Raw genomic sequence first — 10,000 nt, forward strand, 5'->3', positions numbered from 1 at the left:
CATAACCTAAATGTATTTTAGCCAAGCAGGCGCAGCCGCAAAAAATTGTAAAAATGTTAAATTTGCATAAACTATTGCATAACCTGCGATTCCCGGGTTCATACAAAAGTAAATTACACCGCTTTGCCGGCCGCACTTTTTTTTTTAAACTATAACCAAGAAATGCCAAACTCCACGTTCCAAATTTAATGCTATTTTTTTGAGAAAGAATCGAAATTTGTGCGGCCGCCGGCCGTCACGTGCAAAGTCACAGATTATGTCACATGTGAAATCATGTGGAACGGCCCTTGAACCGACTGTTTTGTACGAAGAAAAAACATTTTCTGAGAGGTTTCGTAAACTGTAACCACCAACATATTAAAATTTTTAGCCGCCTTATCAGCTAGAAATACAATAAAGCCAGAGTGCCCGGCCGGGCGACCGGGTAGTTTTTCTCACTCGCCCGAAAACAAATGTTAGTCGCCTCAGGCGACCGGGCGCCGTTAGAGCACAGCCTTGAATTTAATTACCTTGCTAATTACAACATGGAGTCATTGAATCGTCACTCAGCAATAATATTATTTCAATATGGCTGGCTTTATTCTTAAATGTAACACCAAACCTTGTGTCATTCCAAATCAAACACAATGGCTTTTAATATGTCAGAGGAGGACAATGAACTAGACAGAATGAAATTTTACAAGAGCTTGATTTTGACTTACTCCAAAACATCGAGTTAACAGCATAAGCTACCACAAGATCAAGTTTGGCACTCTCTAGTGGATTCATCTAATGGTAAAATTAAGAAAAAAAGAAATAAAAATTTATCCATAGACTCGCTTTGTCACTTGTCCCAGATCCTCCACTATATCGTCCAATTGACCTCTTTCATACTGGCGGCCAGATAAAATATTCTTTTGCTTTAATGCTAAATGTAAGCCTAACTAGCCTCGCTACGACAAGCAAATTTCAAGAGAACTTTTGTTTAAAATGAGGACAGTAGGTCTAATTAACATAAAGACAAAAGAATGTAAAAGTGGTCGCCATTTATGAAAGTGGTCTATATTAGGGCGACCAAATTTACCAGGCTTGGAATCTCTTGAACCTTGCGCTTCAAAACACTAATTACAGCCTGCAAGCAGGCTACCGAACTCAAAGTCATATGTATAAATGTATGTGGGTGAAAGCATGTACGCTGGTCCTTTATTCTTCTATGAGGGGTTTTTTCCTCCAAGAACAGAGTAGCTCAGAGATAAGCATTCCAAAACTTAAGTGCAAAACACATGACAAGTCTAGCCAAAGGAATGACTTCATGCAAAATGATCAATGCCCATCAAATGGAACCACAATATATAATATATACATGTACACGTATACTGTGCCCAAAACCAATTCAAGCATTTAAGATTTTAAACATTCAGCCTTAATATAAAATTAAACAAAAAGCATCCCTTTTGCTTTAGAAATCATTCACAGCCTATGATTCCCTGCTGAGTAAAAACGGTAGATTTGTGATACTACCTGTTTACTCTTGTGCAATGCAAATATTATTATTTACAGCTGTAGCCTAAGTTTTTCCTTTATTTCATGTTAAACAGAAGTTAGTTGACTTCAACTCGGCAATAACAAGTTTGATCAAGCGCTCTGTGGTGCAGCTATTTGTAATATGTTTCTGTGTAACACAATTTACTGTTGTTTGAGTGAAATTTGGAATACAAGAAAATCTAATGGCTATGAATAACGAAAGACTTTCCGTCTTCAATGGACGCTAACAGTATCTCTGAGCTGCAATCAACACTATACTTTAGCGCAGGTTTTCTCCTCCGCCATTTTAGTCCGGTATATGAAAGTCCACCCCACTTTTGATTTGAATTGAAATCACCCGTTTGATTTCAAAAGTTTCAAAATGATTTGTAGAGTCTCCAAGCTAAGCAGTAACAATGCAATCGCTTGATCAGCTAAATGATTACTACCGATAAAACACATTTTTCAAACGCCTTTACGTACAAGCTGAAGTTTTGGGTTCTATTCCGCCATAAAACCCAACAGGATTTGTTAGCCGCCAACTCGTTTCCAGCTGGGTTTCTCCATCTATTATTGTCCACGTGTGTTAGCCTTAATTTTTATGCTCAAGCTCTCGTGAACACCAGCATCAATTTACTCGACGTCTTTACCTTTTCTTTCATCTCATCGACAGAGGTCTCCAAGAGGGGCTTAAAGACATCCTCAACCTTGCCCAATGCTTCATGAAAAGTCTCGAGTGATTCAGTTACTTCTTGTGGTAAATCAGGTTCAGGTTCGCCTTCGGCCGCCATCTTGGAAATTGTTCTACAAACTGACAGTAACCTGGGCTCTAATAATGGTGTTTCTATATTTAGTAGCAACTGACGTCAAAATTCAGGAACGTCAAAAAGTGCAACGTGGAAAGAGGAAAGTGAACAAAAATTATGTTCTGAATTACAGCAAGTCCAAAAAGAGTATATATAAGATGCGCAGTTTTCAGCACATTAAAAGGTAAATGTAAAAGAAGACAGAGTTGAGTAACTTCAGCCCTTCGACTGCCAAGATTTTGATAATGGGTATGACACTATCTCAGTTTTTCTCGAGAATGAGCGAACTGTTGAAATCTTTTTCAAATCACGAAGCCCGTATTTTGATGGTGGGGCTTGATGCAGCTGGGAAGACCACGATCTTGTACAAACTGAAGTTAAATGAAACCGTTAGCACCATTCCAACCATTGGTTTCAATGTGGAGACCGTAAGTCCATGCAAGGGGGTCACTTTTACAGTGTGGGATGTGGGCGGTCAGGAGAAGATCCGGCCACTTTGGCGGCACTACTTTCAGAATACCCAAGGCTTGATTTTCGTTGTTGATAGCTCTGACTTGGAAAGGATATCAGAAGCAAGAAACGAGCTGTTCAGTGTTCTTGAAAGCCCGGAAATGGAGAGGGTTCCGGTAGTTGTTGTGGGAAATAAGCAAGATCTTCCGAGAGCCTTGAAAGCGAACGATCTTGCTCAAAAGCTTTCTCTGTTGCAGCATAAAGCGAATCCATGGCATGTTCAAGAAGCATGCGCAAAGAATGGTGAAGGCATTTACGAAGCTATGCACAAATTGAGCGATATGGTGAAAGAATTTGAAAAAAGCTCAAGAAGGTACTGAAGATTTCACATTGAACTGTTGTAATCTACTAATACCCTTAAACTACAACTTTTGGCAAATATTTTATCATTTTGAAAACCGTATGCATGAATAAAAATTTTGTAACATGGTGACGACCTTTTGACTTAGGCCTGTTTCAAGTTCCACTCGCAGGTCAAATTCTCCAATGGGTTCGGCACTACACTGGCTCGACGTTTTCGCTTAGCCGGAGCGTTACGGTATTCGTTTCATTTTAATCAACAATTAAATCGTCTGGCTATTCGCAAATAAATCGTACAGATGCAGCGGACTCACGGAAAATTTCCATTGGTGTTAAGAGTTAACTGAGGGCTGCCTCCAGCAGAAATAACTCCGGCCAGCACGAGTAGTTCCAAACTGAGCCAAAGTTACTTTACTTTCTTTTAACTTTTCTTACAAATTGCCGATCATTTTGTATTCCCACTTTTATTGTTTGAATGAACGACAAACACATGTTTTATATAGACTTTCGAATTTTTCCTCAGAATGTTTCCTGGTTATTTTTGCGTAGGTATTTCTGTTTGGCCTGGGCTGTTTAAATGCCAAATTTGCAAATGTGCTTTTTTATCAAGTATTCCTATTCTTTACTTTTCTTTATAAGGAATTAGTATTTGCCTCTGCTGCTGGTAGAAGTTTGTGGCATTGATATATTATAACGTGGATCACTTATTTTGTCCATTCACTCGTCAGCAGTTCAGTATTTCTTATACTAGTAGTACTAAATGTAATTTTATTAAAACAAGTCTTGTAGTGAGCTTGTAGTGGCTCAAGTATTTTCCCTCGAGTGTTGATATATATATTTTTAGATTTTTGCAATTGCGCGGAAAGAAAATGGGATGGGGTAGGGGTGGAAATTCTGGAACTCTCTCTTAAAGTCATTTGCCCAGCCCTGAACTCATTGAAAAGTATATTCTCCATCCAAAACTGCAAAGCAAGAGAACCACTTACAACTGGAAACCTTACGACGTTATCGTAAAGACGGTAAACTTATACCTCAAACGCCGGTTGTTAAAATTATTTTAGCATCGTGTTTACGTGAAACGGCAAGCGGGAGACTGCTACAAGTCGTAAAAGTAAGAAAATTTTCCCTTATTCCGTTCCGTCGAAGAAGGAACGTATATGTTGGGGTTTAAATTTTTTATATTTGATTTTTTTTCAAACCCGTTTAAATTTCTTAAACTGTTTTTTTTTTAATCAACTGTCTCAAAAGGAGATTGTTCTTTTTTTGGAGGTGTAGTTAAAAAAGCTGGGACTTGGTTTTTTTAGGGGGTTAAAAAAAAATTGACATTTTTCCCTCCCTTCTACTCACTCACCCCTCCCTGGTCTTCTCCATCACCTCCATCCTATCCCCCCCCCCCCCCCCCAGAATACTACTCACTCTACACAACGCTACCAACAGAAATTGCACATTTCTCAAGACCTTTCTGTATACTCAGCAGGCCGGGCAACATTTGATCTTGAACTCCCTACCTCTGAATCTGCCGCCTTCTCCTAAAGGTGAAATGAACAAAAATTTTGGAATTTTTCCTATTTGCCTTTTAAAAGTGTACCAAGACCAAAACAACCATTGTAACTCAAAATCATAAAGAAATTGTCCAATCTGAGCATATAAAACAGAAACACAACTAAGAGTACGGAAATATCCGAAGGACTCACGAAAACGTTCCTGAAATGGCCGCTCATAGAAGAGGAGGAATGGAAACTAGCTAACATTACTGTGACCACAGGTGGCCCAGAGTCAAAAGGTAAACAATTATAAGGATTTGTATAGGAATCTCGATAACTATGGTTGCCCATTCGTTTCAAAATTACGACAGGGTATACGCGGGTTTTTCTGCCGCGTATACTCTTTTAAATACGATACGTATGGGCTTTGAGCCCATGTATACGACCATTAAGATCGCGTATATGCGCGTTTTAAATGGCCAAACATACGCTTCCTAAAAGGGCCCATATATACTGGTGCTAAAATGTGCGTATATGCGCTAAAATGCACGTATATGCGGGTCTCAAAAGTCTGGTTGTATATGCCAGCACGAAAAGTGCCTTTTGACTGCATGGCTGTTCGTATATGAAAACAATGAAAATTACTTTAACTAGAAATCGTCAATATGGCGGCAGCAGTAAAATGCCTTGTCTTAGGATGCTCTCACCTTGGTCGAGTTGTCTTCTAAACCACAGAGCTGGATGACATTATACTCTCTCTTACTCATAAGATTTAACGTTGACAAGTGGTCTTGTGACATTTCCATAGCTGGTCGCTCGTGTCACTTTTGTGCCTAATCCTAAGCTTTCTTTCGACCTGATGCTCTCTTCAATGATATATCTGATCACGGACGACGAGGTGTCGAGGCAAAAACAGACGATGCAAATAAGAAGCTCAAGGCATCGCGGTGGCAAACATTTAAGTGCAAATCGCATAATTATCACTTACCAAGCGTGGTTCCGGGAAACGGGGAATATAGCGCCCACTTCGTATGCGGGAGGTACCGAAATCGACACCCGGAGTTTCCACAGGCAGCCTGTTGTATTGTTACCAAGTTTAATCATGTCATGTCTGCGAATCTTTCCTTGGAATGAAGAGCAGTTTATCCGCTGTAAACTTCTAAACAAGGTCTCTATTGGTTCAACGATGGGAACTCCTGTTCACCTGGTGACTGTGAAATCACTGGGACATTCATGGCAAGTGACAGAAAAGGAGCCTCACGGAGGAATGACCTCCAACTGCTGATTTTTTCAGGAAACTTGGAATCCTCCATTTTTTAAAGCTGTTTATGTTGACCCGAAAAACGCCCGTAATCAACTCTACAGATGAATGAAAATCGCTTTCAAGGCAAAGACCTCACACATAGACTCGCTTTGACGAAGGTGACGAAGTGATCTTCCGATTGGCCCCTTAGTCATGGCCAACCTTGACTTGTTTGCCTACAGCTGGCCTATGCCAATCAAAAGTAAGCGTCCCTGGGTTGGCTTCAACCACCAACCTTTCGGTTAACAGCCGAACGCGCTAACCGATTGCGCCACAGAGACAGGTCTGCCGCTTGGCCGAGGACATGATTGGATAAAGTTCCACTCAATCTTGACCACGACTATGCGATGAGCCTTCTAAATTCCTGCAGCCATTTTTTCTTGACCTTTTCAGACACGAAAGTAGCAGTGTCGAGAAAAAGAACAACCAGTCCAGAACGTGTTGTTAACGATCCTTTGATTTCCTTCTACTCATGCCTCACTTGCTTCGTTATTTCCAACAGCTGTCGACAAAACAACCAGCCCACAACGTCTTTGAAGAAATTTTTAACGTTCCTTTGATTTTGTTGCACTAGTGGTAACCCTTGAGAGCATTTATTCCGTGCACTTACACTCCAGTATCTTAATGTTCCATTTCACGGTGACAACTCTATTCCGCAAGAATCTTCGAGTTTCACACACACCAAAGACAAAGAAACTTTAAAAGCAAGCCTGATTTTAAATACGCTTTTTGCAATGCCTGAAGTTCCTCATTCTTAAAAGAAAAGCCTTACATCAGAAGAGTGCAGTTGTGAAATTTGGATCACTTGAGAGCACAGTGATCCTTTTTAATTTCATACTCCTTAACAGCCCGCAAATGTTTAACCGCTCACAAAGTCGTGCTTGTTTCGTAGTGTAGTGATTATCACGTCCGCCTCACACGCGGAAGGTCGCAGGTTCAAATCCTGCCGAAAACAAAATGCATTTTTGAGGAGCCTATAGCTGAAGCTAAACGACCACAACTCCAGGTTTCTCATTTTGAAGACTGCTACACCATGTTTATTCCAGCCCAACAACCTGCAGTCCCGCAATCTCCAAAGACCAGTGATCATATGTTGTCAAGTCACAGGCGGCCCAAGCTCAAAATACGTGGTGTATGCGACAGTTTGTGTATATAGAGAATTGTATGGGAAAATCACCGATCGTAAAAAAATTGTGTAAATAACTATCTCATTTGAAATAAAGTTTTCCTACCTCAAATGTGTGACCAACTTGTCTCTTTTGGCGAGTTTCGACCCATTCTGACCCCGTTTAATGAAGTCATCCGGAAGGCCGTTGCTGAAATAATGGGAAGGGAGGTAACTCCATCCATCGCTGGCCAGACCTCACTCCACAAATCGTTTTCTCCTCAACAGGAAAAGTCCCGAATCGCAATAAAAACAACAGTTCCATAAAGCCCAATAAATTTCACTCCAAATACGTGTGTTTCGGCGGCCGAAAGACTCGTGGCGAACGAAAACTTTGCCTTAAAATTCACCTCTTCGGCTTTCCTCAGAGGCTTGTGACCGGGTAGTCAACAACGGAAACTCGCAAGATGGTTTCAGCCTCAACTCTGATTGGTCCATTTGAATTTGACCGCGCGCTGGCAACACGACCGTTGTTGACTTGTGACTGGGCAGTCAACAACGGTCGTGTTGCCAGCGCGCGGTCAAATTCAAATGGACCAATCAGAGTTGAGGCTGAAACCATCTTGCGAGTTTCCGTTGTTGACTACCCGGTGAATTTTAAGGCAAAGTTTTCGTTCGCCACGAGTCTTTCGGCCGCCGAAACACACGTATTTGGAGTGAAATTTATTGGGCTTTATGGAACTGTTGTTTTTATTGCGATTCGGGACTTTTCCTGTTGAGAAGAAAACGATTTGTGGAGTGAGGTCTGGCCAGCGATGGACGGAGTCACCGGCCTTCCCATTATTTCAGCAACGGCCTTCCGGATGACTTCACTAAACGGCGTCAGAATGGCTCGAAACTCGCCAAAAGAGACAAGTTGGTCACACATTTGAGGTAGGAAAACTTTATTTCAAATGAGATAGTTATTTACACAATTTTTTTACGATCGGTAATTTTCCAATACAATTCTCTATATACACAAACTGTCGCATACACCACGTATTTTCAGCTTGGGGCGCCTGTGGTCAAGTCGAAGAAAATGCACTTTCCTTCTGTCCGTCTGGGTCTGTGCATCGGTACCTGTTAAACGCGAATTGCCTCAACTCAGCTACTTCACTCACGTGGTGATTAACAATGAGACAATTTAGACATAGACCACCACATTAGGACAAGTGGTAGGGTTTCTTTTCAACTCTCGCTCAAGTAATTTGCAACACAGTGGGCGTGACGGTAGCTTTCCCTGCACGGCCTGTTGGTCTAGTGGCATGATTCTCGCTTTGGGTGCGAGAGGTCCCGGATTCGACTGCCGGACAGGCCCTTTTATACAGCAATGTTCATAGATCAAGAACTTGCCGTCAGTATCACGCCCCAACATACGGCACACTCTTCTTTCGCCATTGGAGGTCAACGTAGCTGTAGTCACTCCTGCAATTCTCTCAATCCCGGCTCCGTGAATATCGAGATTCGACAACAGTTTCACGTACACAGGTTCTACTGGTTTCTCTGCCTTTTATTTCGATCTCACAAGTTGTTGTTGTAGTAGTAGATTCGCTGCAACAGATATGAGTGTATCTTATGAAAGCTGTCAGAAATAGGTTTCAAAAACAACGAGTGCGAAAATTCTACAAAACTTACATATGTTGACGAGTCCGGGTAGAAGTCAATCAAAAGCGACATAGTCCATATTTTTCGTTCGATGGAAAGAATATTCAAACAATTTCAAACTAAACATGTCCGACTCTTCCAGCACATGGCGTATGACCCAGAGGTATCATGGGAGATGACGTGTACTCGAGTTCCGGTTCAGAAAGTAGTTCCGGTGACAACATCGCGCCCCCCATGAACGCCTTTTGACCGAAGTTCATGTTATTTGAAAATCATTCTTGTTACCAAGCAGGCCGTTCAGCGAAGCTCACTGTCCTTCTTCATCATCTGCCGCTTCTAGCAAACAAATCTTGGTAACTGGTCGCTTGAAAAAAGATCCTTTAGCTTTCACTTCGACACTCCTCACTAATCCATCGTTGCCAGGGAACACGCCTGCAACTCGACATAAGGGCCACTGGTTCCTTGGAACATTATCATCAGCGATCAGGACGAGGTCTCCAATGCGTAGGTTTCTTCGAACTTGGTTCTACTTTTGTCTTTCTTGCAACGATGGGACATATTCTCTCAACCAACGCTTCCAGTAATGATTGGCAAGAACTTGAGCTTGTCTCCATCTCTTCCTGCTCATCCTTTCATTCTCTTCAAAAACTTCCCGGGGCAGGTTCGTAGAAGGGCAAATGTTCAAGAAATGATTTGGCGTGAGAGGTTCCCTGTCATCAGGGCTAAAAGGGTTTCTTGTCAGAGGTCTAGAGTTAGCGATACGCTCAGCCTCGGTAAACACTGTTTGGAGAACCTCTTCATTGATAAGATCTTTTCCCAGGATGGCCTTCAAGCTTCGTTTTACCGTTTTTACCAATCGTTCCCAGACTCCGGACATGTGGGAGGCCTTAGGAGGGTGGAACACCCACTTACATCCACGCTGCATCAATTATCTTCCAACCTTGTCATTATCAATTCGATTTACGGCATCCCTGATTTCGCGATCTGCCCCAACAAAGTTCGTCCTGGTCAAAACAAGAATAAAATCATCAGTATCTAGAGACTTCGCGACTTCGAGGTGTACTGCACGCGAATTCAGACACACAAAAGTCGCCCCCCAACGTTTCTCTGCAACTCTTCCTCTCCCTCTTTTCACGTGAAAAGGTCCAAAGTAATCGACTCCACTGAACGTGAAAGGGGGTTCAAAAGGGGTCAGCCTAACTTTGGGCAGCTCGGCCATTTCTTGATTCATCTTACGGGGCATAAGCTTCTTACATAGTAAGCACTTCCCAAGAACCTCCTTTATAGCTACTCTAGGCTTCACCATCCAGAACTCTTCCCTGAGAAAGAACAAGACCTGTTCAGT

General features: G+C 41.9%; 2 protein-coding genes and 3 non-coding genes across 6 annotated transcripts in view; 3 read left to right on the forward strand and 2 right to left on the reverse strand.

Moving 5' to 3' along the window:
• The window catches only part of LOC137979775 (nuclear nucleic acid-binding protein C1D-like), a 47,004-nt gene that overhangs the window by 8,815 nt on the left and 28,189 nt on the right, over positions 1–10,000 (reverse strand). The window contains exons 1-2 of one of the 2 annotated variants that reach the window (XM_068827124.1): positions 2,154–2,318; positions 702–768 (exon numbers count right to left, since the gene is read on the reverse strand). In XM_068827124.1, the coding sequence (XP_068683225.1) occupies positions 702–768; positions 2,154–2,294 (208 nt within the window). In that variant the 5' untranslated portion in view covers positions 2,295–2,318. Of the gene's footprint in view, positions 1–701; positions 769–2,153; positions 2,319–10,000 lie in introns of those variants that run through there. The other variant, XM_068827123.1, reaches the window with a different exon arrangement.
• On the forward strand, positions 2,502–3,907 carry LOC137979127 (uncharacterized). The gene has a single exon (XM_068826318.1). The coding sequence runs from the start codon at positions 2,555–2,557 to the stop codon at positions 3,137–3,139; it is 585 nt and encodes a 194-aa protein (XP_068682419.1). The 5' UTR covers positions 2,502–2,554; the 3' UTR covers positions 3,140–3,907.
• Positions 6,114–6,187, reverse strand: Trnan-guu (transfer RNA asparagine (anticodon GUU)). The gene has a single exon. It is a non-coding gene; the product is annotated as a tRNA-Asn (tRNA).
• Positions 6,790–6,861, forward strand: Trnav-cac (transfer RNA valine (anticodon CAC)). The gene has a single exon. It is a non-coding gene; the product is annotated as a tRNA-Val (tRNA).
• On the forward strand, positions 8,297–8,368 carry Trnap-ugg (transfer RNA proline (anticodon UGG)). Its single transcript has one exon. It is a non-coding gene; the product is annotated as a tRNA-Pro (tRNA).

Source organism: Montipora foliosa, chromosome 12 (assembly GCF_036669935.1).
Source record: "Montipora foliosa isolate CH-2021 chromosome 12, ASM3666993v2, whole genome shotgun sequence".
Lineage (NCBI taxonomy): Eukaryota > Metazoa > Cnidaria > Anthozoa > Scleractinia > Acroporidae > Montipora > Montipora foliosa.

What these genes read in the sequence shown, in the direction of transcription:
- LOC137979127 (XM_068826318.1), top strand. Translation starts at nt 2,555, where the DNA reads ATGGGTATGACACTATCTCAGTTTTTCTCGAGAATGAGCGAACTGTTG.